The sequence below is a fragment of the Protomyctophum bolini genome (genome assembly GCF_963924005.1).
Source record: "Protomyctophum bolini genome assembly, chromosome: 17".
NCBI lineage: Eukaryota > Metazoa > Chordata > Actinopteri > Myctophiformes > Myctophidae > Protomyctophum > Protomyctophum bolini.
In genome coordinates this window covers 29758276-29785188 of record NC_137878.1, presented here as the reverse complement: position 1 = coordinate 29785188, position 26913 = coordinate 29758276, and the positions used below count along the sequence as shown (strand labels likewise).

General features: G+C 43.8%; 1 protein-coding gene across 1 annotated transcript in view; it reads right to left on the bottom strand.

The window, feature by feature from the left end:
• Positions 1-26913, bottom strand: part of epha10 (EPH receptor A10) — a gene marked incomplete at both ends in the record, with an annotated part of 171907 nt that overhangs the window by 108558 nt on the left and 36436 nt on the right. The window contains 2 exons of the mRNA XM_080786983.1: positions 17134-17806; positions 21331-21395. Coding sequence (XP_080643109.1) covers positions 17134-17806; positions 21331-21395 — 738 coding nt within the window. The remainder of the gene's footprint in view (positions 1-17133; positions 17807-21330; positions 21396-26913) is intronic.

The window sequence follows — 26913 nt, the reverse complement described above, 5'->3', positions numbered from 1 at the left end:
ATCCCTCCATCTTCCTAAATCTCTCCCTTCCTCAGGGCCGTCCCCATCCATCCATCCGTCTCTCTATCGATCCCCTCCTGCCTTTCATCCCTCCCTCCCTCCCTCCGCTGGAGTGATGACAAACACATGCGTTGTGTTTATGTGTTTGTTCACCAAACACTCTAAAACAAATACAAATACTAAAATACAAACCGCAAACACAGTGGGCAAGGAATGAATCAATATGTGCATTCATGTATTCCCGTTTACTCCAGGGTTGTGTGGTTTTTGAGTCTGTCTGTGCGCTGTTATTCTGTGTACCGTCCGACTACAGCGACGCTCCACTGCTCACGGCGTGCACAACGCGCACGCACGTACACGCACTTATTTTATGAATGCCAACTTAAGGTTTTTGGGCAATATTTTTACTACAAGCTTTATAACGCGTATATCAGCCATTTTCGATGCACACAACATTGGAGTGCAACTAACACCAACCCCCTTGTACATGACTTCTAAATGGAAGCCGAACCCCGAACATTTCTCTAATTCTACTAAATCTCTCTCTCTCACTCTCTCTCTCTCTCTCTCAACAGGAAGGAGCACACTGTGTCGAGATACATATAGCAAAATGGGTCTTCCATGTACTGTCCTGTATGTATAATGTATAGCCACTAGCCATGTGTGAACTCTGTGCATCAAAGCATGGTGAACTTTGCCAGATGTTGCCTGCATCACGCTAGCTTATGCATGAACGTGCGTTTGCACACGTGTTTGCCTTTTCAATCTGTATACACACACAGCCAACGACCCACATCGGATCTCCACTGCTACAACAGGGCGAGTAATCGTGCTGTTCCAGCCCTAATTCAACAATAGATTTACATTGTGTTTTTGGAGAACACCCAATATGCACGTATGCACATTATCTGTGCACATGCACCCGCTTTGAATGTTATCAACCGATAATCAACAGTAAGTTACTTATCACACGAATGCAATCGAGCCAGCAGGCTCGCATGGAGCCTGCCTACTGGCTAGGAAACACGGAAGTGAAATTAAGACTGATATGAGGTTAGGGGACTTATGTGGCCGGTTAAGACTCATATGAGGTTAGGGGACTTACGTGGCTGGTTAAGACTGATATTGTGGTTAGATTTAGGGTTTTAGGGTTGGTAATAGTCGGACAACGTGACAAAGTCGGACGTCTCCTCATTTCCTAATCGCAGCCAGTCGACTCCAGGCGAGCCTGCTGGCATTCGAGTGATAATTAACCTACTGGTGATTATTGGTTGATTTTCATTTGAATCCGCTAGATCTGTAGATCCGGTCATGCCTCCAGGGTTCGTACATAATGCCCCAGACAGACAGAGGCCCCAAGGTGGTCGCTAAAACCACCTTCCCGGAGGGCACACTGACACGAAGGCCACAGCCATGCAGCGTTTCCCCTCAGTTTGGCATTCAAAAGAATGGCATGCCCTGAGGCTAGTACTACAGTAGCCTTAATACCCCAGAACGGCTGTCCTTCCATGTGACTGAGAGGAACCCATGCAACACAGTGCTACACATCTTTAAACCTTAAATTCAAACAAATCTTTCAATGGACTAAAATCTTGTTGTATTTGATGCCCTGCAGGCATTTGGCCTTTGTGCCCTAAAAATGGACAACACCAAAGTGCCCTTGCCCCTAAAATGACAAAATTCCAGGCCTGGTCAAGAGTGTTCAAAATGGAGGCAAATGGTCCAGTTGAACATCGCACAATGCAAACTCCTCAGTGTTCCTTTAGCATCAGTCTCTCTCTCTCTCTCTGTCTCCATAGGTGAACCTATATGTGCCTGTATAGTCTCTATGGGAGATGTCTATAATGCCACAGCACAGCGGATATGTCACCCATGACACTCCCCTCAGGGCACCACTCACCCTGTGCTGTCTGCTGTCTGCCATCACTCTGTGACAGCACATCTGCACTCCACAAAGAACCACAGAGGGAGAGAGAAAATGTATGTATGTGTAAGTCATGTGTTTCGTATTAGTGGCGTGCGTGCGTGAGTGCATGTGTGAGATGTGCGAGTGCCCCCAGGGAGAACATGGGGACAGCTGCAGGTCCGTTTGAGACAATATGATCATGAACATGATTATACATAACAGCTATCAGTATCTATGTATGCCTGTGTGTGTGTGTGTGTGTGTGTGTGTGTGTGTGTGTGTGTTGGGGGGCTGCTTTGTTAGAAGGGAGAAGCAGATGGAGTGACTTAAATTGCACACATGAGTCTGTGTGTGAAGTGGGAGTAACAGTGCAGGCTTGTGTGTGTGTGTGTGTGTGTGTGTGTGTGTGCAATCTGCATATGCATGTTTATGTATGCATGCGTGCGTGTCACAGGGGCCGTTTGCCCCGCCGAGTCGCAGGTGTCCCTGGAAATGTCATCCATTTTCATTGGGGTGGGGAATGGGGGGGGGGGGTGTGGGGGGCAAATGAGGCTGGCAGAAGGACGTTAGGCACATGCTGGCACATCAGACAGCCGGGGGGCCGGGCACCGTGTGCCCACTGCAGCCCCCACAGCCTAGCAGTTAATAAAGAGACAGCCGGACAAACGGCACACAAACAAAGGGAAAGTGACTTGTGCATAATTGCTTAATTTATAATCCGCCGTACGTACAGCAGAGTCACACAAAATAGTCGATATTATGTTGTGAGCTCGTAGACAATGTTTGACCAAGTATGAGTCAGGCTAACATTATGCGAGCACGCACGTCAAGTACATCGGTGAAAAAGAACAATAGGGAATTGATTAATGTCTCTCTTGCTTGTTGGAATCTGAGCTCATTTTCAAACTGGCGACAACTGAAGGTCACAAGATCGCAAGTCTGAAAATGTTGCTACTGGATGAGTTTCAAACAGAAGATTGTTCATTTCTATCCTGTGCACGTGGAGATTGGTGATGTGAAAATAAAATAAACTATGTGTGTGTTGGGGGGGTGATTTGAATAGAACAGGCACAACACATGGAAGCAGACCTACTGCAGTATTCATGGTAACATTTTGTTACAACAGGTATCGTTAACTGAGGCTGAACGAGGTAAAAAAGGATATGTATGTATGTATGTATTTGGTTAAAATGGGTAAGGTTTAAAAAAAGGCAAAAGCATGCTCTATTGCACTGGCCTAAAAGTGTGTGTATGTATGTACAGTATGTACATACATACGTACGTACAGTATCTATACTGTATGTTCTACTATCTTTGTGGGGACCACAAGTCCACATGAGGATATTAAAGGGTTAAAGGTAATGACTGTACTGTAGCTGTAGACTGTGAAGAAAGCACAACGACGCCTCTACTTCCTGAGAAGACTCTTTAAAGCTGGCATGGGCCACAAAGTCCTAATAGCTCCTACAGAGGCACCACAGAGAGCATCCAGACTGGCTGCTTCACTGCACCTACCTACCTCAACCGCAAAGCAATGCAGAGGGTTGCAGCCGAACGCATCAGCGGATGTGATCTCCCCCATCGAAGCCCTGTACGACTATCGCTGTGTCAACAAAGCTCGTGGAATTATGAAGGACTCAAGCCATCCCAACCGCAGACTGTTTGAGATGCTGCCACAAAGCAGTCTCAAAGCCACTGGAAACGGACTGCAAAAAAAGCTTCTTTCCCCTTAACAATCAGATACATGAACGAAGAAACAGAGCGAAACAGGGCAAAGAAAAACGATCTCGCTCCACTGCAGCTCTGGGACTTGGGCAAAAATGGCAGAGGGCTAATGGCAAAACAATAATCCTTTTTCCACAATGATAAAATTAAAAGGTTGGACTGCTCCATTTACTGTAACTGGAGTGTTTTACACTCTCAAAAAGACTTTGAGAGAGTCAAAGTTAAAGTATTTAAAGACTTTTATGAAGACCACAATTAGGTCGAAACGTTGTTTTCTATACGAGCACCTATAATAAAAAGGCTTAAAATGTCCATGCTGCTCCAGTGTGTCCTTGTTCCTGTGATGCACCGGACCAGCCGTTCCAGGCGAATTGGTAGACTCCCTTTGTTCCTAAAGTATACACTCTTTTAAAGTGTTTAAAGTGTGCTGTAGTCAGTGTAGTGTACACAAAAACAAAGACAAATATTACAGTATCCAGAAAGACACACAAACAGCCACATATAGGGAAACAATTACAGGCTAACTCATTGCACATGCTTAAACCACTTTGAGACACAGTGTCACGCTCATTTTATTGCCATCTAAGCAATCCTCTTGCAAGCCAACAGCTTCCATCACAGACAAAATACTCCCCTAGGGTTCATTTGCAGCTATTTACATCACCTCCATCTTATCATCATTACAAACAAACCAAGGCTATAGCCAATATGCATTTGACAAGAGACGGAGGACCCTTTGGGGGATTTTAAATCTCATCCTCTGTGGTTCGTGGGTGTCAAACTCTGAATTTACATACTTATTAAAAACATATTACTTCTCCTTCTTTATTCACTTCTACTTGTTTATAAAACTCTCAACGGGTTAGGGCCAGCCTACATTATAGACTCCCCGTTGCTTTACTGTACCTTTCCTTCAGAAGACCTTAGATCGGCTTATACAGCAGGTACAGTATGTGTAACCGAACATGCACAAAATAAAAATGAGATGCAGCTTAATTCAACTGTGCTCCCAAATTATGATAAACTTTCACTAATGTGACATGTCTAACGTTAATGTTGTCCGCTAGTCACAGGTTAATAAAATCATGTGAAAAAGGACGTTTATAGAGTGCTGGCATTTTCTTAAATATTTTAGACTTTCACTACTGGCATTAGCGAGGCAGGGATTGTTAACCCTTTAAAACCAGGGAAACATCCGTGTCATTTTCAATTTTTGCATTGGCTATTCAAAAACAGCAGACCAACCAGCTCACAGCGTGCCACGAACGAGCATAGAAGGCATTTGTAGAATCGGCCTCAGGTCTAAATGGGTTGCAATATTGAAGCAACACAACAACTTAACAAGTGATGAGACCTTCAAACAAACCTGCAGTGTCTGTCACTAAACATACTGTATACAAACCAAAACATATACAAACTAGAACCTGCTGCATCAGCTGACGTGTGTGCGGGGGACAGCAGCCGGTGCAAGATTATGTCTGAGTGGAAGTTGAGGTGAGAGTGGTCTTTATGCAAAGTAGGTACTGGGCAAACAATCTATTTAATAGAGTGTTTGTACAGTACCTACTTTGCATTAAATTATATTGTTATGTATAAGAGGAGCCGCAGCTAACACATTAACAGCCGATCACACAGAGACAGCGCTCAGTAGAGAGAGATTGGCCAATGCACAAACATTATGTATAGGCTCGGCTACCGCATGGCCTCCATGTGGATCTCAGACCTCATGTGGTCAGTCTGTGACGTCAGTCTATAGACTGGCCTCGGGTGCGGACCACTGAAACTGAGTGGGTAGAAAAGCTTTCTGGAAGATGTTCGTTTGGCCCTCGGCTCTCCCAGTCCAAGTGTCAAAGTGTCCCTGAGCAAGACACATTGATAATACAGGATGATACAGTGTGAGACAAAACACCTTTTTGTTCTTCAAAACTTGAAGAGCAAAATAACTTTTTCATAACCGCCTACATCGACATAAGTTGTTCTTTTTAACTTTTTAATGAACTACAAATCCTTGGCTCTGTCTCAAGATATATATTCTGTTCTTTCTCACTTTTTAATGAGCTACATGGCCTTTAAATGACTTAGATGTCGTGCAAAAAATTATACACAGGCATTTCTTTTCTGCACCTGTTCATTTTTATTACACAGTTCTACTGGAGGACAAAACCACAGTTTTACCAAACCTTTTACCAAACACACAAACCTTTATTTCTTAACTTCTATAGTACTAGTAGTTACGATAAAACATTCTTTCACATCCTACAGTAATTTCCTTCATTTATTTTCGTGGAGGATTACAAGGATTATTAGGATTGTTTTATTCATTACACCACAACAAAGAGCCTGAGGAGAGACAGAGGGGGAGTGGGGGTGGAGAAAGGAGAGAGGGAGCGAGAGAGAGAAGGTTTACAAGAAATCATAATCATTGTGTGCCCTTTAGTTGTCGTCGTGGTAATTTGCAATTTGCACATTAGCACAGTTAAGTGTCTTAATCAGGGAACACATTGACTGGGCGAGCTGGGGTCGAACCGACGACGTTCCGATTCCCAGACGGCCTCTCTACCCACTCAGTTACGGCAACTCAATGAAGGCCAAGATTTGACAGCATTAAACACTACAGCCTCTGTGGGGCCATCGTGTCAACGATAGAGCAGTGCTTCTTAACATGGGGGTCAGAGTCCCCCAGTGGTCCTTGATGATGACGAGTTACATGTCTCTGACTCTAAGACTTCAACTTGAACCAAAGAAACTCTTATGGGTCCATTCGGTTCCATTTGTACAGTCTCTGAGTTTCAACAACAGTGATGATTTTACAGCATACATTGGGGACTTAACTCCATCGCAGAGAAGAGACTCGCTTCTCTGGTGGTGAACCGGTTTGGTGAACCGGCGCCAATATAGTTTAAACATCAATGTTGCTAAAACATTAATGTTCTGTATGATCACCTCAATCTGAGCTTCAGTTCAGAGAGAAACCCCGCTAAAGATGGTTGCTAAAGATACTGTGGAGGGAAAGTATTCAATGATGTCACAACACGGAAGCAGGCGACGGAGACGCCAAGAACCGGCGATGCAGAGACATATTGTTTATTTATTGCATCATATTAAATGTTGTGTATTTGGTTTGTGTTTTTAGTCTAACTTTATTTAAAAAAATAAAATAGCTTTTGAATCACCTAATTTATGCTGGATGGATTATAAATTTAGTAACTTGTCCAATGTTGTTCTAGGTAATCTGTGACTTTTAATAAAACTCGCCCAATGTCGTCCTTAGCAGAAAAATTGGAGGACTGGTTTCCTTGACATTAAAATGGTTGAGAACTATCTGTATATAGTATAGCCGGCCACCTAGATCGGCATGGTGGGGAGACAGAATGGCATGTACCACTGAACCAAGTGATGAAGGGAAATTATAGTTGTCATGGTGGGGGGACAGAATGGCCTGCTGCCTACAGTACCACTCAAGCAACTGATGAATTTTAGTTAGGCAGAGTGGCTGTAAAGCAGACAGAGGAAAGCCAGATTTATACGTGGGCCTACACCAGTGTCCCACACCAAAAAGAGACAATCTGCAAGCTCACAAAGCAATGCATTGTGAGCTTGTAGATCGGCTCTTTTTTGCGGGACACGTCATATGGCGTATAAATTAAGAAGGAGTGTCACGTCGAGTGAACTGGAGCAGTGTGACGAAATTCACCAAGCCACCTTTTACAGCTTTGATCTTTGTACATTGAACTTTGTGTTCGACTGTGTTTAAATGATGCAAATCCTGCGGTGAGATTGGATGCAGTAAGATGGCCAGAGGTGAGATTGGGAGGAGAGCAGAGGTCTCTGTCGTTTCATGTTTAACATGTTTCTCTACATCTCCGCCCTGGAGGTTACTCAAGTTCTCCCTTTATTCACAGCCATCCCTCACTCATCCGTTACTTATCTCCCCCCCCTCGCCTATCCCCCACCCTTCATCTCTCGCCTAGAGTTACTTCTCTCTTCCCGAATCTGTCTCATTCGTCACCCCCCCCTCCGTCCCCCATCTCATCAATCCATCGCTCTTCTCTTCACCTTAAGTTACTTCCTCCTCTCTCGTCTCCATATACTTATTCATTACCTCTCTCTCTCTCTCTCTCTCCCCCCCACCCAACATTGTGTGTAATGGAAATCATCTTATTTCGTGTTGATATTTTATGCATGCAGCCGACGCTCTTATCCTGAGTAAAAACCAGCGGGATAATTCCACTTAATTTACAATTTACAATTTAGGCATTTAGCAGACGCTCTTAATCCAGAGTGATTTACATTAAGCAATAAATACCGTATGTTGCTGATTTATACTTCAGGGAAAAATGCACCCTATGCACGCAGGGAAGAGAAGGGAGGGGGCCAGGGGGAGATAGCTGATCTTTAATTGTAAACTTGTGTTAACTTTTTTCTCTGCGACACATTTAATCTCTGCATAAGGTTTTAAGGATATTAATGCTAATAATGATCACAAGAAGAGTTCTTACCTACAATCATGGATTGGACACAATGTTGTTGTGCGTATTATTGGACCATGCAGGGAGTATCATACGGTTCGGTTATAAACCGTTGCACTCTTAGTGTTCATTCAAGTGAGGAGTCAAAATATGGGCCCCCATGGGTTGATTTCTAGATACAAATAGCATAACAAATGGTTGAATTAACACTGTGTCACAATTCACATACAGTAGTAACACTGTTTTAATTGGTGTGTGTATCTGTGTGTGTGTGTGTGTGTGCCTCTCGCTCTCTTTGTGTGTGTAATTGCGCATCCATGCACGGCCATGTGTGGGCGAGTGCGTGCACGCCATTGGCATCGGCTGGTTGGCTGGCTAAATAAACACATCAGATGCTGGGCTCAAAAGGAACAGATTTATTTTTCTCCCAGGAGAGACTGTGAATTATTTAAAATTAACGCTAGAATAAGAGAGAATGGGGGGGGGGGGGAGGAGACAGAGAAGCGGAGAGAGATGACAAACATTCAAGGGTGACAGAGCTGAAGAGTATGATGAGGGGTAAAGATGGAGGGAGTGCTGAGCAGAAGGAGAGAGAGAGAGAGAGAGAGAGAGAGAGAGAGAGAGAGAGGAGGAATAATATAGGAGCAGATGGGCAGGGATGGCACAGTGCCAGGGATGGAGAGGTGGTAAAGAGAGAGTGGGGAGGTGGGGGGTGTGATGGGCTGGGGGTGGGGGTGAGGGGGGGAGAGAGGGTAGGGGGAGGGCAGGGAGTCAGAAGCCAGAGTGAGAGTATAGGGGCAACTCAAAGGTCACGGACAAAGAGAGAGAGAGAGAGAGAGAGAGAGAGAGAGAGAGAGAGCGAGAGAAGAGAGAGATACAGAGAGAGAGAGAGAGAGAGAGATACAGAGAGAGAGAGAGAGAGATACAGAGAGAGAGAGAGAGAGAGAGAGAGAGATGAATAGAGAAAGATCAGTGATAAGGTTTCCAATCTAATGAGTCCCAGGGACATTTCATGAGTCCCACTAGGAGTCATATTTTGCCATTTTTACAAATTGCAGCATTTAACTCCCATTTCATTTTATATGGTTATAATGTGGTTATATTCATGTAGAAAACAGGAGAATAAATTATTATTACAACTAAAGCTAGAAAAATACACTAGAATAAAAAAAAACAGTACAGTAGTCGTGCATCCTGTGGATGCAGAGGTCGTTGTTTTAACTTAACTATAAACTGCGTTTTGGATGCAAAATGCGCCCTATTTTAATCTCTGAAAGATAAATAAAATGAGAGAGAGAGAGAGAGAAATATAAATAGAGAAAGATAAATAGACAGAAAGAGAGAGAGAGGGACAGACAGACAGACTGTGTTAAATGTTCAATTCGGATTGGTCTATCTATTAATTCTGCTGTTTATGTTGGTGCAAAGTGTGAGAAATTATGATAAAGATACCGCTACAATAATTTTCACGTCAATATGTCATGTTAAATGAATAATCTTTCCAACAAGCAGCCATATTATGTACAGTGAGAGTGAAGCATGGCTGCTTTGATCTGTCAGGGTTTATTTCCCAATAACGACACCTCAGTGTATCACTATCCCTGATTTAATGAATACCTCACTGTACATTAATGCAGTGATTCCCAAAGTGGGGTCCAGGGACCCCTATAGGGTCCATGAGGTAGTTCCAGGGAGTCCCCGGGTAAATTATAGAGTGGAACCAAATGGACCCCTATGGGGGTCTGTAGCTCTGAAAGTGTACAAATGGAACGGAGACAGAAATGATAGAAATGCCATTAAATGGGGGTCTGCAGACTAATAGATGTCGTCAAACTCATGGAGGTCCTTGACATTATCAATAATATCCCATTATCAAAATGCAATGGAAAAATTCCATCTGGCTCAAAGTCCAGCTGGTCGGTCACCGGTCAATCATAGACACATCCTTGACGTCAATGCTCTACTACTCTGTTGTTTAACTCATTTTTGCATCCATCTGTATTGACAACAACAAAACATCAAGTTACAGGTCATTCCAAGAATACCATTTCCGAAATAACTACACACTAACTGCACAGAGTTCTCTAAATGATAGCAGCCGCATTCAGAAATCCTCGACAACAGACTCACTGTAAATGATCCCTTATACATAAAGAGGGGAGACAAGGACAGAGGGATGGCAGGCCAGTCGAGAGAAACAGAACAGCAGTGCCAAACCTCCAGGCACAGAAACTCACACATACTACTGTACACATATGCCCATGCATGTGCACATGCATGGCAGATTAATCTCCCAGCATCTCAGCCTGTTAACCTCACTCACCCCAGCCCACCTCACCCTGCCACATGGTCACCACCGCAGGGGGGCGAGCAGAGGAGGGGCTGGAGAGACACAGGAGAAACGACAGGGAAACAAAGAGAGAGAGAGAGAGAGAGAGAGAGAGAGAGAGAGAGAATCAGCATAATGAGATGCACTGCTGAGAGTTGGTGTGGAAATCAAGTGCACACTTTACAGGAAATTAAGGGGAGAGAGACCACCGAAGAAGAGAGGAAGGTAGCACTGTGACGGTAAAAAAAAGAGGATGTACTGTATGTCATTTACACCCTAAATTCTCACGGAGTACACTGAAGCTTAACTGAACTCAATCTGAGCTTTCCTCGAGATCTCTCGTGGAAAGGTATTAAGGTCACCTGGGAAACACGAGAAACAGGAGATTTTATAAATTTTTGTGGACAGGTGGTCTGTGTATTTTGTGAAAAATTTAAAATAAAAACAAAATATTCAAAAAAAGAATAATGTTTTATTCCCTATAATCGGGGGCTTTGTTTTAAATAATGTAGCAACTTTGCATCGCTTGCATCACAATACATCAGCCAATCAAATCATCACATTTTGTCACACGCACACATCGTGTTGGATGGTGCGGTGGGTTTGAAATGAAGCAAAGACGTTAAAGGACATGGCGGAAACATCCTAGAGGCTGAGTTCCAGAGCAGAGATAGCAGGAGAATCTGCCGGAGGCACGCACCACACTTTGGTGGTAATTATTATAGAACGAGCAGGCTGACTTCATTAGAAGAGGAAGAGATACGACACACGTTCTAATCATGCACGAGATGCATATGTTCTAAAGTGCAGTTTTTCTGAATCATTATATAATTATCACTCCTTTAGTGTGTCGCTGGCAGCATTTCATACGGGGTGTGTGTGTGTGTGTGTGTGTGTGTGTGTGTGAGTGTGAGTGTCTACAATTCTACACACAGTGCTAGACAAGTGAGTAAAGGAAAGTACAAAGATACAAAAAAGGGACTATACATACTGTACTGAGCGAGCACATACACACACACAGGTTGTGCAGGGCTAATATAAGACAGATGTCCTCAGTGAAATGTAGCTACGATGTACATATTGTACAGCTCATATAACACCACACCACTTATTCTCTATCTTGTCCCCCTCATTGACTGAATGAATTGACTTTGTACTTAACAGTACTTCAGTCATTGTCTTCGTTTGAATGTAACCATGTGCTGAAATCAACAGTGCTGAGGTCTTGGCAAAACGGCGAGTGCCTGGCTGGTACCACTACTGTTCTCTTCATATTCTCAAAATTAGCACATCACAGCCGTACAACAGCAGCTCTAATGACATAATCTTGCCAACATGATGTGACAAGGGCTATGCTCTGAATAGACTCACTTACGGTACATAAGGTTTTAGTTATACTGTACAGCTCTGTTGGCGTGCCACAACCTCTCAACTCCCTCACATACTGTGTAAAGACATCATTACAGAAGGCACTTAGAAGTAACTTCAAAGTGTACCCATCAGTGTTATCTACGGTGAAGTGCTTGATTTGTGTGGCCATTCTGTGCTAATGTTTAATTGAATTGATACAAACAGTACTTCAGTCAGATGGCTGCAATCTGCCAATAACTTGGTTTTAATGGGAACAGTAGTAGTTAAAGGTTGAATGCAGAGGAACGTAGATCATAGTCATAGTCACTGAGCTCACTGTAAAGTGAGAAAATCTATGGTTGGCTTCCTCCTGGGCGCTGTGTGTGTGTGTGTGTGTGTGTGTGTGTGTGTGTGTGTGAGTGTGTGTGAGTGTGTGTGTGTGTGTGTGTGTGTGTGTGTACTGCACAGTCTACACGCACGGACGCAAGTGGACCCATGTGTGTGAATGACTGTGTGTGCACTTTACTAGCACAGTGAATGCTAGGTCTGCGTGCGTGCGCGGGTTGTCAGTGAGAAGTCCCAGACCTAATTCTTCAGTTTAGTGGAGCATTACGTCTGATCAATAGCTGTGGTGCGATGGGAGCCATCGTGGTCAGACAGGGCCTGCATATTCATGCCATTATGGCTGAACTGAGGATTGAGCCGCTGGAGGGGAGGGGGGGGCTGGCAGAGGCGGTGAGGCGGTGACTGTGAGGTGGTCTGGTGAGACGGAGCAAGCCCAGCCTGCCGGGGGCCTCGTTTCTTCATTGTTATCACTGTCGGACAGCACAGTGTCCCCTGTCTGTCTGTCTGCCGTCGCCGCCTCCTCTCTCTCTATCTCTGATACTGCCTGAGCCATGTTAGAAGTTCTGTCTGTCTGCGTTTCACAACATGAAAATGTATTGTATTGTTCCTGTCTGTCTGTGCGTGCGTGAATTCATCACCAGGTAAATCACTCACGTCTCCACTTTCTTTGTGTTTATATGCTGCTGTCATTTTCTCGATTGGAGAGTACCATGCACCCTTTGTCATGCCGCTCCTGATCCCATGAGTGCATGCCATGCATCCACTCATCTCTGCTGCTCGGTATGTGTCTTAAGCCTTCTCTGCCCTGCTAATATTATATTGCTATGTTCTTCTTCATATAGCCCGCCATGCAGCTCCTTTTCAAAAAGTAGGCGCCTAGTCACTCTCTTTGTGTGTTGCTGTGTCCTTATCCTGTAAGCGTCTTTGTCCACCCCGTCTCCATTCCCTGTGACAATTCAATTACAGAAACCCACCGTCATCCACCCGTTTCTGTCCGTCAACGAGTTGAGTAAAGATCACAGCGTCGTTGTGCAACCACAGCGGTTACCAAGATTGCCTTTTTTCACCTTAGAAATATTGCACGAATCAGAGCCTATTTGTCCTTGGACGATGCAAAAACGCTAATCCACGCCTTCGTTTTCTCTCGGCTTGACTACTGCAATGCACTTTATTCAGGACTGCCTAAGAAAACAACTGACAGATTACAACTCGTCCAAAATGCAGCAGCCAGAGTTTTAACTAGAACTAAGATGAGAGAACATATTACTCCAGTTTTGGCATCACTGCACTGGCTTCCGGTTGTTTTTAGGATTGATTTTAAAATTATTTTACTTGTCTATAAAGCTCTCAATGGCCTCGCACCTTCCTACCTAAATGACTGCCTGCCTAAATATGTCCCAAACCGCCCCCTAAGGTCTTCCACTGCTGGCCTGCTCGCGCTGCCGAAAAAAATGGCAACTAAAAAATACGGGGAAGCAGCTTTTTGCTTCTATGGGCCGTCGGCATGGAACAAACTCCCATTGTACATTCGTCAGGCAGCCTCTGTAGACATTTTTAAAGCTCAGCTCAAGACCCACTTCTACAACATTGCTTTTAATTGAGTTTTAATTTGCACGTTCCCACCCTGCCCTGACTGATTTGCTGCATGTGGTGTTTTTATTATTATTTTATTTGTTTTTATTTGTTTTTATTTATTTTATGTTCTTATATTCAATTTTGTTCTTTGCCATTGTTTTATCATTTTAACTACTTATTTTTATTGTATTCTATTTTTGCCCTGTGAAGCACTTTGCGCTACATTTATGTATGAAAGGTGCTATACAAATAAAGTTTATTATTATTATTATTATAACACATGGTCAATAAAGTGTCAACTTAGATTAAAATCTGATAAACTATCTTTTTTATCTTCATCTGCACCCAACCCCTTCTCTTGAAGCCCCTCCTTCGTTTTTTTATTTAAATTTTCCTACAGACCCAGGTTGACATGTGTGCATGCGATTCAAAAGCTATATACACAACCACACACAATCCAAAACAGTTCCATTTGTCTGACGTGAAGGGAGCACTCATTTGGAATGACTCAAGTGCCAACAAGTCCATGGGCTGCTCGGTGTGAGTCCTCGTCTAGCTCGTCTAACTGTTCACATGGATTTGTTGCTAAAATTTTGCACGTTATGCAAGGGTGAGTGAAACAAAACGAGCTATCCCCTTAGTGCTTTGGAATGACATACATGCAGTTGATACATCACGGTGTATGCGCACACGTGCGTGGTGTGTGTGAAATTAATCACAATGTGAGCCATTCTCAGCCAGCACCTACACACAAGTCTACAGAATTAGTTCACCACACACACACACACACACACACACGCTAGCACATGCGCACGAAAATCATCTGACGAAAGTGAATTTGTAACACAGATGCTCATTTGCAATGACGACCATCCATTACAATAATTTGCCAGCAGGAAGCCAGAAACAGTGAAGTCAGCATGCTACGCCTCCCCACCCCCACCCGATGATGTCCCCCTGCCAGCGTTACACCACACAGTACAGTACAGTACAGTACAGTACAGTACAGTACAGTCTGTTTTACTGCATACCAATACACTACCCACATGCCAGGCACTACTGCAGCAGCAGCACAAGCACAAGATGCCACGTGTCAAACTGACGTCACTGACTATGTTCCGCTCGCGACACCGTTGTACGACGGAGCATTAACTAAGGCCCTATATCGTGTCGTGTACTGTACTGCACAGAGCAGTGACTCAGTTTCATATGCATTAGGGCCACGGACCCCCAACTGGGATTTGGTTTCATCAACAACATGTTTCATAACTGTCAACACGTAGTACAACCACCGTGTCCCACCTCTCCGGGGTAATCCTTTCTTCTATGCTACAAGGAAGAAGGAGTCTGTGCTGTAGAACTGGTGATTAAATAAATAAATAAAAGATTGAACAAAACAAACCTGATCAGACAGGGTTCTACTTCTGCATCAACTACTCATAGTAACAACCAAAAATATCTATGACTTTCTCTGTTTTAGAGCGACCGCTTCCCTCCATAGCAGAACTGAAAGTGAACACACACAAAAACAAGAAAATAATCCCATAATACTACTCGCCAGCACGCTCAGCCTGCCAGCCAGTTAAAGGAACAAATTGCCCAGCAGTGTTCATGAGCAATAAACATGTTCTGTGTGGTTCATCCAGGCCCACCACCAACAATGTGAGTTGTGAGTCACAAGGCATTGGTGTTACAACACAATGGAGGGGACAGCCAACAGGGGACATTAGCCCTACTCAGTCTCTCTCGTCTCTCTCTCTCTCTCTCTCTCTGACACGAAGCACACAAAAAGGCTGCTCAGCAATGGTGGAAAAAGTACTCGCATGTTTTACTTAAGTAAAAGTATAATTCTGCAATATAGAAATACTCTGGAAATGTACAAGTACGAAAGTGTTGGCATCAAAATGTACATAAATACCAACAGAAGAAGTACTCATTGTGAAGAATGTCCCAATAATCTTCGAAAATAGCAGATCTACAAGCTCACAACGACATGTTGTGAGCTTGTAGATTGGCTATTTTCAAATGGCCGAAATGTTGCATGTTTTGTAAAATCTACCAAGTAACTCAAATAAATGTAATGGAGAAAAAGTACAATATTTGCCTCTGAAATGTAGTGGAGTAGAAGTAAAAGTATTGGAAATTGAAAATACCCTAGTAAAATACAAATACGTCAAAATTGTACTTAAGTACAGTACTTAAGTAAATGTACTTAGTTACTTTCCACCACTGCTCTCACAGACACGAGGCCCACAGAGGGAGTCGACTCAAGCTGCTCAGAGAGGAGGCTGGCGTGCAACCCGCTCACATGGCGCCACGTGTGATATATAATATATATATATATATAATACCAAACGTACAGTAGAACAAAGAAATGGCATTTGCGGAAAAAGCCTTCTTATATTCGGCGCCTTTCAACGAGTGACAAAAGCGCCGGCGAAGTGACAAAGACGGAGCCGTGTCACAGACAAAGAAAGAGGCACTTTCATCAGTGTTATTTTGACTCTTTTGTCCCAACGTGTCTCACTGCTGACGGGCAGAAACCTTGTACATTCAATAATCAATATGGTTACTTTTCAGAAGAAATAGGGGTAAAAAGTAACGGAAGCTCTTGTTAATATTTGCTTAAATATTCATCAAACCCAAAGACAACATACAGTCGCTTTCACTTTCAAAGTTTTTCAAAAGTATCTAAAATAGCACATATACAAGCTCACAGCGCGCCGTATCGTGAGGCATTGTGAGCTTTTTTTTAACTTTAATACTTGTATTACTTTTGCACAATCTCGTGTACGATGAAGTAGTAGGGCATTAATTTATTAAAAGACATAAAAAGTAATATGGAGATCTAAGGTTCCTGCCAGCAACGACAGCAGCGATTTCCATTGCAGTTCATCTCAGTTGACTTCCCATCTGTTCCCGTCTCTCTCCCCGCCGTCACTCTGTTATCCCTCCCACCCTTTATGTTCTCTGCATCTTCACACTCTTCCACGGCCTGCGCAGCATCCTCCTGCGTCCTGGTTCCTCAACCTTCCCTCCGGCGTCTGTCTCTCCGTCTACCTGCCCTTTCTTCTCCATCTATGTCGCTATATTTATCTACCAGATGTTTGTTCCTCTTCCTTTTTTCCTTCCTGCCTTCGCTGCATCCTTATGCTCCTCCCGTCTCAAGGACCACAATGGAAAACAAAAAAGTTCTGCTTCCGTGCGCCATCCTCCTCGGGGCGCACATACTCAAAAGTTAGGGACACATTTAAAATGAACGCCTGCCTCAAGTCCAAAATAAATCAAATCAATCCCCAAACCTCCCTCTTCTCCTATACCTAAACAGCCGTTTCCAGTCCTCCACAACCTCCTACAGTACTTCCACAGCAGTTTCTAACCTTTATTAAATATATATTATGCCAGTTCTGTCCATTCATCCATCAATCTCTTACCTTCACAGCTGCTGTGTCCCTCCTCAAATCCAGCGCTGCAGCTGCACTTCCCGATGGGCACCAGCCACTCGCCCTCGGCGCTGCAGTGCATCCTGGGAGGGCTGTCGGTGTCCACCTCAGAGTTGTTGACGCAGGCGCCGCGCACCTCCACCAGCGTGGCAAAGGCCGCCTCGGCCACCGTGTCGGGGAACACGGCCAGGTTCTGCACCGTGGCGAGGCAGCGCTTGTAGTACACGCGCACGGCCACCAGGGCCACGCAGGCGCCCACGTCCTGGAAGGCCAGGTGGAAGCCCTTGCGGTTGAGGTGGCCGATCTCGCGCACCTCCGTGTTGAGCTTCATCTTGCGCTCGCCGAGGTCGCCCTGCGTGAAACTCTCGTCGGCGGCGATGGTGTCGATCTTGGTGTAGCGGTCCTCCCGCGTGACGCCGCCCAGGTCGCGGTCCGTCTCCACGTACAGCAGGTTGAAGGTCTCCTTGCAGGTGCCCGCCACGCCGGGGATGCTGTTGCAGTCGCGCAGCGTGAACTGCAGCTCCACGAAGATGCGCTGGCCGCCGCGCCGCGCCACCCAGCCCGTCTGCAGCCAGTTGTTCTGCTGGGTCGGTTCCATCACGTTGCACACCTGGTACGTCCGGATGGGCTTGTACTTCTCATCCACGCCGCTGATCTCCTCCCACTGGGGGCGGGTGACAAAAGGGAAGGAGGAATGGAAGAAGGGAGGGAGGGATAAGGGAGAGAGGACACGAACAGAGAAAATGAGACAACGTGATGCAGTAATTGTACATTGTAAATATGATGTGGGGGAGCGTGGATGAATAGAGAACATGACACGCATTGTCTCAGGACATCAGAGACAACAACTAATTGAGTACCATCGTTATGCACAGTATGGGTGAAATATAAGCAACTTAAACCCTATATATACTTTGACTGTGGTACCTCAGGGCAGGGGTCTATACTCTATATGATCTGCAAGCTTACAATGACTTCTAACGTGACATGTGTCACTGCTATTTTTGCCAAAATAATGTTCACCTTTTTCCACAAAATGCTTTCCTAGTATATTATGCCAATATAGCAGAGCGGTTCAGATTTCATGCCCAAAGTCTAATATCTCCCTGGCCAAGGGGGGATTCCTCTTAGATTAGTGGTAAAGAGTAGGGTTGCGGATTCAGTTTTGCCCGTTTACATGGAGACTAGAGGAAACAGCGTTTTTTTCCAGTCTGGAAGGTGTTTTCACTTTGGTACGATTTCAACCCTCGAAAACGTCGTTGTTGTCTAAATGAGAGTAGAAAGCCAAGTTCAACAGCAATTTCAAAGTGGCCACCATGAACATGGCGTCAATGGAGCAATTCCATGTAAATCAATCAAGTGAAATGTCATTCTGATAGCTATAATTGACAGAACAAGAATCTATTGATTAGGCGGTGGTATTGATTAGGATTCCTCATGCCAATGTGTTGAGTAAACAGAGTAATCAACATGCAAAATAAAAAGGGGTTTATTGGACTATTGGGGATCAATACGTGCACGTTCCCCTGCTGACGGAGGCTGATGGACGCAACATGACAGATATAGTTTCAGCGGTGTGTGAATTTCTCCTTTCTGTCAGGGAAAACATTGTTCAATATTTAAATCCTATATCCTTAGTTAACTGCATAGGGGTGAAATCAGCCCTCAACGGCTTCTGTCAGAAATATGGGGATGGAGAGGGACTTTTACATGTTCTATTAGAGCCTGAAAACCCATCCTGGCAGCCAGCTTGTAGCATGCCTCGTTAGTCAATAGACTTTCAATCCATACTTCTCAGGTGTGAATCCCGCTTGTGCCACTATTTTTGTGCCAACCTCAAAAAACTTTCTTTTGCTGATAAAGTAAAGTTTTAGAGCGTGGCGGGTTAAGACTGAGGTGACGGAGTCCGACATAGATGGCCGGTTAAGACTGAGGGATGATTTCACCCCTGTGCTAGTTAAGCGGGGTCCCCCACCGGTCTGGACATGGTCCCCCCTTCTTTCCCTCTACACACAAATATCCAACAATATAAGATACAAGCTCATAACATGTGACAAGCTTACAACATGTGATCTTGTAAAATAAGCCCCAAAATGATGATACTGGTGTTCGTCTGGTTTTAAAAATTATGCCAATTTGTTTGGAATCCATCTACTGATGGCTGAGTAAGGACAAAGATCAGCATGTAAAATATAGAGATGTGACTAAATCAAATGCAAGGACACACACACATAGTGATGCTAAGGTGATAAACTACACCATTATCAAAGTGACTAAATGAAGGTGGAGGCAGTGTGCTTTTTCTTGGCCAACTCTCATGGACCCTGTGTGTGACTCAGACAAGTCCATTAATCCTGGATTTACAGCTTTGCATGTGGTCCCACCACCACCTCCAACAGAGCATCAATTCATAATACCTACACACCCATGGACACAGAGGTGCACAATGTGTGTGCACGTGTGTGGGTGTGTGTGTGTGTGTGTGTGTGTGTGTGTGTGTGTGTGTGTTGGCATGCGTCCCATCAATCCTACTAATGCTATACATTACCTCAACAGCCATTTGTTGTGTGTGTGTATACGAGCACATGAATATCTGTATACGTGCGTGTGCGTGTGCGTGTCTTTCTGTGAGTCAACGAGCATGATTTGAGTCTTATGCAAGCTTCAGGTGAAAAGTGGATGAATAAGTGCCGTGACACTGGGCGATTCTTTAAAGGGTCCCTGCCACGGCATTTATCTTGCAGTCATAACTTAGCGCACAGGGTTTTTACAAGCCAAATCGATTGGTCGGAGTTGGACAATTTATCTGTGGCAGCAGCTCTGTGTGGCTGGTTGAACACTGCAGTATCCTGGGCTGGATTAGCCTCATCGATTAGTGATCATGATGAGCTCTGGACTGCAGAGACAAAAATGGAGAGAGAGAGAGAGAGAGAGAGAGAGAGAGAGAGAGAGAGAGTGTGTGTGAAGACAGAGAGAGAGAGTGAAAGCGAGTGCTAGAGCCGAGATGGGGAGTGAGAGATAATACCACTGTAAGCAAGACAAACGGACACAAAAAAATTGTGGTTCTTGGTGGAAACTAACCATCACGTCGGGGCGGACACACACACACACACACACACACAGTGGCGTGTGCCGGGACTCTCATGCGCACACACACACTCTCATGCACACAGACACGTATGCTCATGTACGCGCACACACACTCTCATATGCTCATGTGCACACACACACACACACACACACACACACACACACACACACACACACACACATATGCTCATGTGCACACACACACACACACACACACACACACACACACACACAAAAATGACAATTGCATCAATTTGGAATGTCAGTGAAAATTACAATTCATGATTTTTGGGCAAAATAAAATGTTTCACTCGAATGTGCTGAAAACACATCATATAATAAGTGATTTCAATGCATTTGTTTATTATGATCGGCATTATTTTGTATTGGAATGGATTCATCATAGTGAAATGGATCGTTGTGAAACTGGAGATGTCATCATGATGCACTGAATTGATTCATTATGTGACGGCCCCAGGGCCTATGTCAGGGTTTATGTGTGTGCTTTACTAATACTAATCTGTATTTCAGTGTGACCTGCATGGTTGGAGAGTGGTGGCAATCAAGGATTGGAGGCAGCTGGCCAGTGCCTCCAATCACTATAAAAGAGCCACCTTGCCTGTGGTTCTTTCTCTTCCACCTGGGCCACACCAGAGCATGGCCACACAGGGCATATTGTTTGTTTGACTCAGTCCTCATGTTGGGCAGATTAGTTTCCCCTGCCAAGTTTTTGTTGGAAACATGTGTTCGTTCTACTTAAAACTTAATTATTCTATTTAATAAATTACATTTTTGCATTTTTCCCATGCTTGTTTCCCTTCTTTGTTATGGTCTGAAAGCCGGACCTTAACAATTAAAAGAGTGGAATTGAATCGAAGAGATTGAAAAAAAAAAGTCACTCGTGTGAAGTGAGGGGTGCAGCGAGGGCAGAATTTATATCAGCCAGATGACGTCTTACTGTCCTAAACAAACATTAAAGTCCATATAGTTGGCTGGCAAAAAATACATAACTGCCCTAAGCAGACATTAAAGTCCATAGACTTGGCTGGCCTATGACAACATTTCGGAAAGTCATGCTCAAAAAAGAGGTACACTCACCCCATTGGGGGGATACGATGTCCAGCCCAGCTCCGCCTGAGTCTCTTTAGAATTCAGCAGCACCACTGAGAGAGAGAGAGAGAGAGAGAGAGAGAGAGATGCAAGCATTAGGTCACAGGACAAATTAAGGTCAGATAATATTATGTTTTACTTTTGTTATTGTCATTCGAAATGAAAAATAATCTGACTGCCGTCATGTGTCCTTGTGTGCCGCGCACAAACATGAAGCATGAATCTTATAAGAAACAGAAGCCATTGATGTTTGGTCCATACCCTCTATAATAAACAGAAAGAAAATTAACAGTTCCAAGCAATGACACTTCAGCCTGATATTTTGGAGATAATAAAAAAAAAGAGACAAGTTTAGAGGGATCACAAAAGATCTGCGGTGGAAGTGTCTTTTGCTAACAACACTAATACCATCTGTTGAGGAATTAAGCTGAGGCGCGGATGGACAAAAAGCCTTGCAACATCCTCTGTACTTTAAGAGAAAAGTAAAACACAAGATGATAACAGAGGCTGGATTAATACAGATCAGCTCTCTGAAAACAAGCTGCAAGACAAGAAAAAGATGCCCTTATATCACGTCCTCATTGACCTCCAGTTCAGCACCATGGACAGCGGAAATGAGAGCAAGCTGCAGGAGAATGTCTGTTTCAGAACCACGGACAGCTCCATGAAAGGCTCAGACTGCTGGCTGTGATTAATAATGCAACGGAAACATTTTGTGGCTAGTCAATTAGTTTAATAAAAAGTATCACTCTGCTTTGAATACATTTGTGCTTCTGTGCTTCCGTCATGAGAGGTTATAAAAACTAAGATAAGATGAACCTTCCTTCATCAGGCTCTGGAACATGTTGCCCTTCCCTATCTGCCCAGTTGATTGGGGTTTCTAATCCTTATTTAAAACCCATCTGTTCTCCCTTGCTTTTAATCACACTTGAGCTTTTCTGTCTTTGTATGTTTTACTCTGTGTCAATGCACGTTCTTGTTTTATATGTCTTGCCATTGATGTTTATGTTGTATCGATGCTTTGAATTGCTTTGCCTTGTTCAGCAGCACTTTGGTCAGCTTTTGGCTGTTGAAAATGTGCTATAAAAATTAAGTTTGATTTGATTCATCAGGTGTACACTATACAGCAGTCTTGATGCCTGAAACAGCTCGTTTACTCCCAAGCAGCCATGCATCTTACCGAGGTAGTCCCCTCAATTATATTATAATTGGTGTATATATTATGATTGTAAGTATCAAGTAAAACTTTTATCAACATATTAAATTGATCTATAACTTCAGACATCTACAGTAACATCAGGAGTTAAATTATGTTTAAAGGGATAATCTACTCAGGATTTTGTAACCACACCAGACAGTTTTTAAGTTGTTCGATTCAGCATTTAGATATTTGATCCCTGCCCACTTCCTATACGAACCCATTGTAACTTCAAACTCTATTTTAACCATGACAGATTCATCTAAAATACTCATCCTTTTTCCCGTGACTCCTGCTAATATGTGAGGGGCAGCGTTTTTCTATTTACGTTTTTTTTTAATAATTATTTTAGATTTTTTTTTGTCTTCTCTGTCCTGCCCCTGGAGGATTTTCTTTTCTAAAACAATTATTACAAATAAATGAAAACGGTAAATAAAAAACACATATTAGAAGGACAATATCAGTCACCAGAACAAAGTATGGGTGTGTTCAAATAATCTATCATGGTGAAAATGGAGTTTGTAGTTACAATGGGTTTGTATAGGAAGGGGGTGGGGCAGCTAAAAGAAATATCAAATATCTAAATATTGAATCGAGCAACTTATAAACTACCTGCGGTGTTCACATAAGCCTGAGTAGACGATGAAATCATCAAAAGTTTTTTTAACTGAAATATCCCTTTAACTTTGGTATATATACCTTCAGCATGTTAATTCAAGGGTAAATGTGTTTTTGTTTGTTTGTCTTTTAACACCTTAAACCTTACTTTTAACGATATGCTCTAAGTACAGAATACTCCTCAGCACACCAATGACTATAATGAAGACATTTGGGAGTTGAAAAGGTTCACTGAAAACGGGTTGGATGTGTTTAATTATGAAGAATACAGCCCCCAGTTTGAAGTAGGACTGTCTGGTTCCAGGGCACAGAGAAGCTGCAATACACTGTTAAACGCCCTTGACTAAACACTACATTAGCATTATTGTTTTAACACCACTGAGAGCCAGGAGCCTGGCACTGTGGCAAGCTGATAACACAGAAGCTTTTCACACAACTATTAAGAGTCAAAGAGGGCATATGGATGGGAAGAAACTGGGACAGAGAGAAAAAGGGAGGCACAAACGAGAAGATAATGACAAGCAATAGGGAGAAAACAAGACTAAGAGTCTAAAATCCCTGCTAGCAGGCTGAGGGTGGCGCTAGAGGCAGGGTCATGAGGTCACCAAAATGGTTAAAGTTCATCCTCATTCCTCTGTGGCGGAGGAATACACTCTTTTCAAGATATAGTAGTACAAATAAAGGAATAAGAGCTAATATGAAAGGATCAGTGTACTGTACTCTAGTGAGGAGTTGGGTAATCAGTCAGTGCTAAAAGACAAAGACTGAAAGGAAGAAGTCAGCACTATGATCACACAGTGAATATGGCCAGTAATCACTGCCTACTGCAGTTATACAAGCTAATGGGTCGTTGGCGACTGGACAGAGACACAGAGAGATGGGGAGAGAGAGAACGAAAGACAGACATTAAGATGTACAGTAGGGACTGGGAGGGAAATAATAACTTGAGCTGGGTAGAGTGAGACGGAAAAAGCCGGAGAGCATGATCGAGAGAGAAAATAAAGTGAGAAAAATGCGAGCGAATCCACAACTCTGTGTGGTTCTAGCTAATGGCCATACACATTAGCGGTTAAACACTGATCTGTGAGCTGGCTTGTTATTCCTGTCATGCTGGCCTTGGTCCCAGTCGTATATGAGTCAGACTGGCTGTTATAAAAGAGAGGAGAAAAGAAAATGATCATTCACAGCCAGACAACGGATGAGGCGTTATCTATAAAAATGACTGAATCTGTTCGGCTTTCGTCCACATCATATGGACAGCTTAGAGTCAGATTAAGAGAGAATATTCTATAAAGTCGCAGGTCCTTTTGTCTGAGCTGCCAAGAGTTCCATGGCACTTCATTCAAAGCACAAGTAAAACTGAAAAGTCTGCCGGAGGAGTCTAGCTTTTGTTGAGAGCTTTCCACGTACTCTAAAAAGGAGCCAGGGTGTGGAATGGTGCAAAGATATTGAGGAATTTCATGGCTCTTTCACCAGAGATAACACTTAAAAGTTGAGTGGAGAAACAATTAGCAAGCAATTAGCAACTTGTCATGCTCTGTGGCATGTGTAAAAATGCTGGGCAGTCCCAGCTCAACTCGATTTTTGGATCAAGTGACTATGAAAGAGGGTTCATTAATGGGAAATGGATGGCCTGGAGCCTCAGTCAAAAAGACTAGCGTTTCACTGGAAATGTGACTAAAGTTGCATCTACATTTGGAGTAGTTTGTCCTCGGGTGACTGAGAATGTCAATAGACTATCAGCAAGAGCGGTCCATCGAAAGCCTAGAGAGGGACATTATAGTGCTGTTGCAGTGCTAAACCCCTCATTACAAAACAAATGCACCTTTTAAAGTTTAAAGTTCAGTGGCGCAAAGACCCTAGGCTAATGTCTAAAGAGATGTGGTGGAACAAGTGATATTATGTGATGATGGTGATGACTCATGCTTCACTACATTCTCCTTAAGTGGTTGAGTGCATGTAGGTGTAGATCAACAGAAAGGTACAGGTCTGAATGCTTGACAAATACAATGAGGGGGTCCAGACTCTATTGGCCAGAGAAACGGCAGCAATGCACAACCATAGCCATTAGCCAAAAGGATAACACACAAAAACAAGAAAGACCACTGTGGTCCCATTGATGCGTAACAAGAAAAGCATTTTTAAGAACATTTAAAAGAGATAAATACAATTTTGATCAGGACCAACTGACATTCAGCAGTGTCTTTTTGAGGACTTAAAGCCTATTCATAGTCTAGTTTATGGTAAAGAGGTGACCACCAGGTGGTTTTGATACTGTTCATAGTCTATCACCGTGCTCATATCTGCTACCCTCCATGGCCAACACTTCCTCAAATTCGACTATTGTTTTCCCTCTGCTTTCTCTGCCTATCTGCCTCAATTAGATTCCTTTCTGGTCCTTCTTTCCTATTCTATTTATGTCGCCGTCTCTATTATTTCATTCTTTCTGTTCTCTTGTTCTCCCGCTGGCCACTGCTCTCTTTCGGGAGTTTGTATTTACGCCGGGAGCTCAGCTCGCCACGGAGAAAATAAAAGACGGGCAGTGTTGTCCTGTGTACTATAGCCAGCACAATATAAGAGCTTCTAGACCAATCACATTGTCTCGGTGACCACCGTTTCGAGTAATAACAGGGATTTGTCAACAAGGAACCTGGAAAATATGGTTGTGGGGTTTTACGGTTTATATATATACCAGTAAGACGCGCAAACGCGGGAAGCGAACGCAGCTGAGACCCTGCAGATCATGTCTGTCTGTCTGTCTGTGTGTCTGTCCCGCTGTTACTGTATATGGAGCTGAGTGGACCTGGCCCCTTTTGTGCCCATATATGGAGCTGAGTGATCCATATTTGGATAGCGGGACAGACACACACACACACACACACACAGACACACAGACAGACATGATCTGCTAGGTCTCATAGTAAGTGCTCACTGCGTTCGCAATAAATTCTTGGCTCCGGTCTTGTTGGCCAAACCGTATCACGTCACGTGACAAGTGCGTGATTATTCTTTCGGGAAGCAGTAGAGAGAATGGCAGCGTCCAATAACAGCTGCTTGAGACTATGGTCTCAAACTATAAGTAATGCAACACCCCCACTATGGGAACACTTTGGATTTCTCTGCCATCGTGCTAGAAAATGAAATGTGAGAACAGCTCCGCTCTCAAGCTGGAGTTATACCTCACCATACAGCGGACCGTGTGCAAAAAGTTGCAAATCTACAAGCTCAAAGCACGCTGCGTTGTAAGCTTGTAGATCTGCTATTTTCGGCGCACAGCCCCACGACAACGTAAACACTTGTGTAGTGTCATAAATTGAACAGACGAGATGACACGAGTATTTCTGCTGCCATGCTCTTGTCTCACAGTCAATAAAGTGTCGACGCGTTTCTGACACCAAGTAAGATACTGAGATCCACGACCATATCAGACGTGTGTTATTCACAGAGTTATAATATTTCTAGAGAGCGGATGAGGAGCGACAACCCCGCCCCCTGCTATTCACTTAAATGGAGGTTGCTCAGTGTTTTGAAGGACCCAGAAGTATGATGAAGTCTTCCGGGTATACTAGGCCTACCCCTCGAGCGTTGATATGATTGGTTGGCTCCTATCATAGTACCCCTTGTGCTGTTCTTGTGGTACCTCCATAGAGTAATAAAAGGATAGAGACCGAACCGGCCCAGCTCGCCTGCAGTACCAGTTTTGACCAGTAGGGAGACGACTTCAACGTTGGCCAGCCATTCTGGGGGCTTGGTTA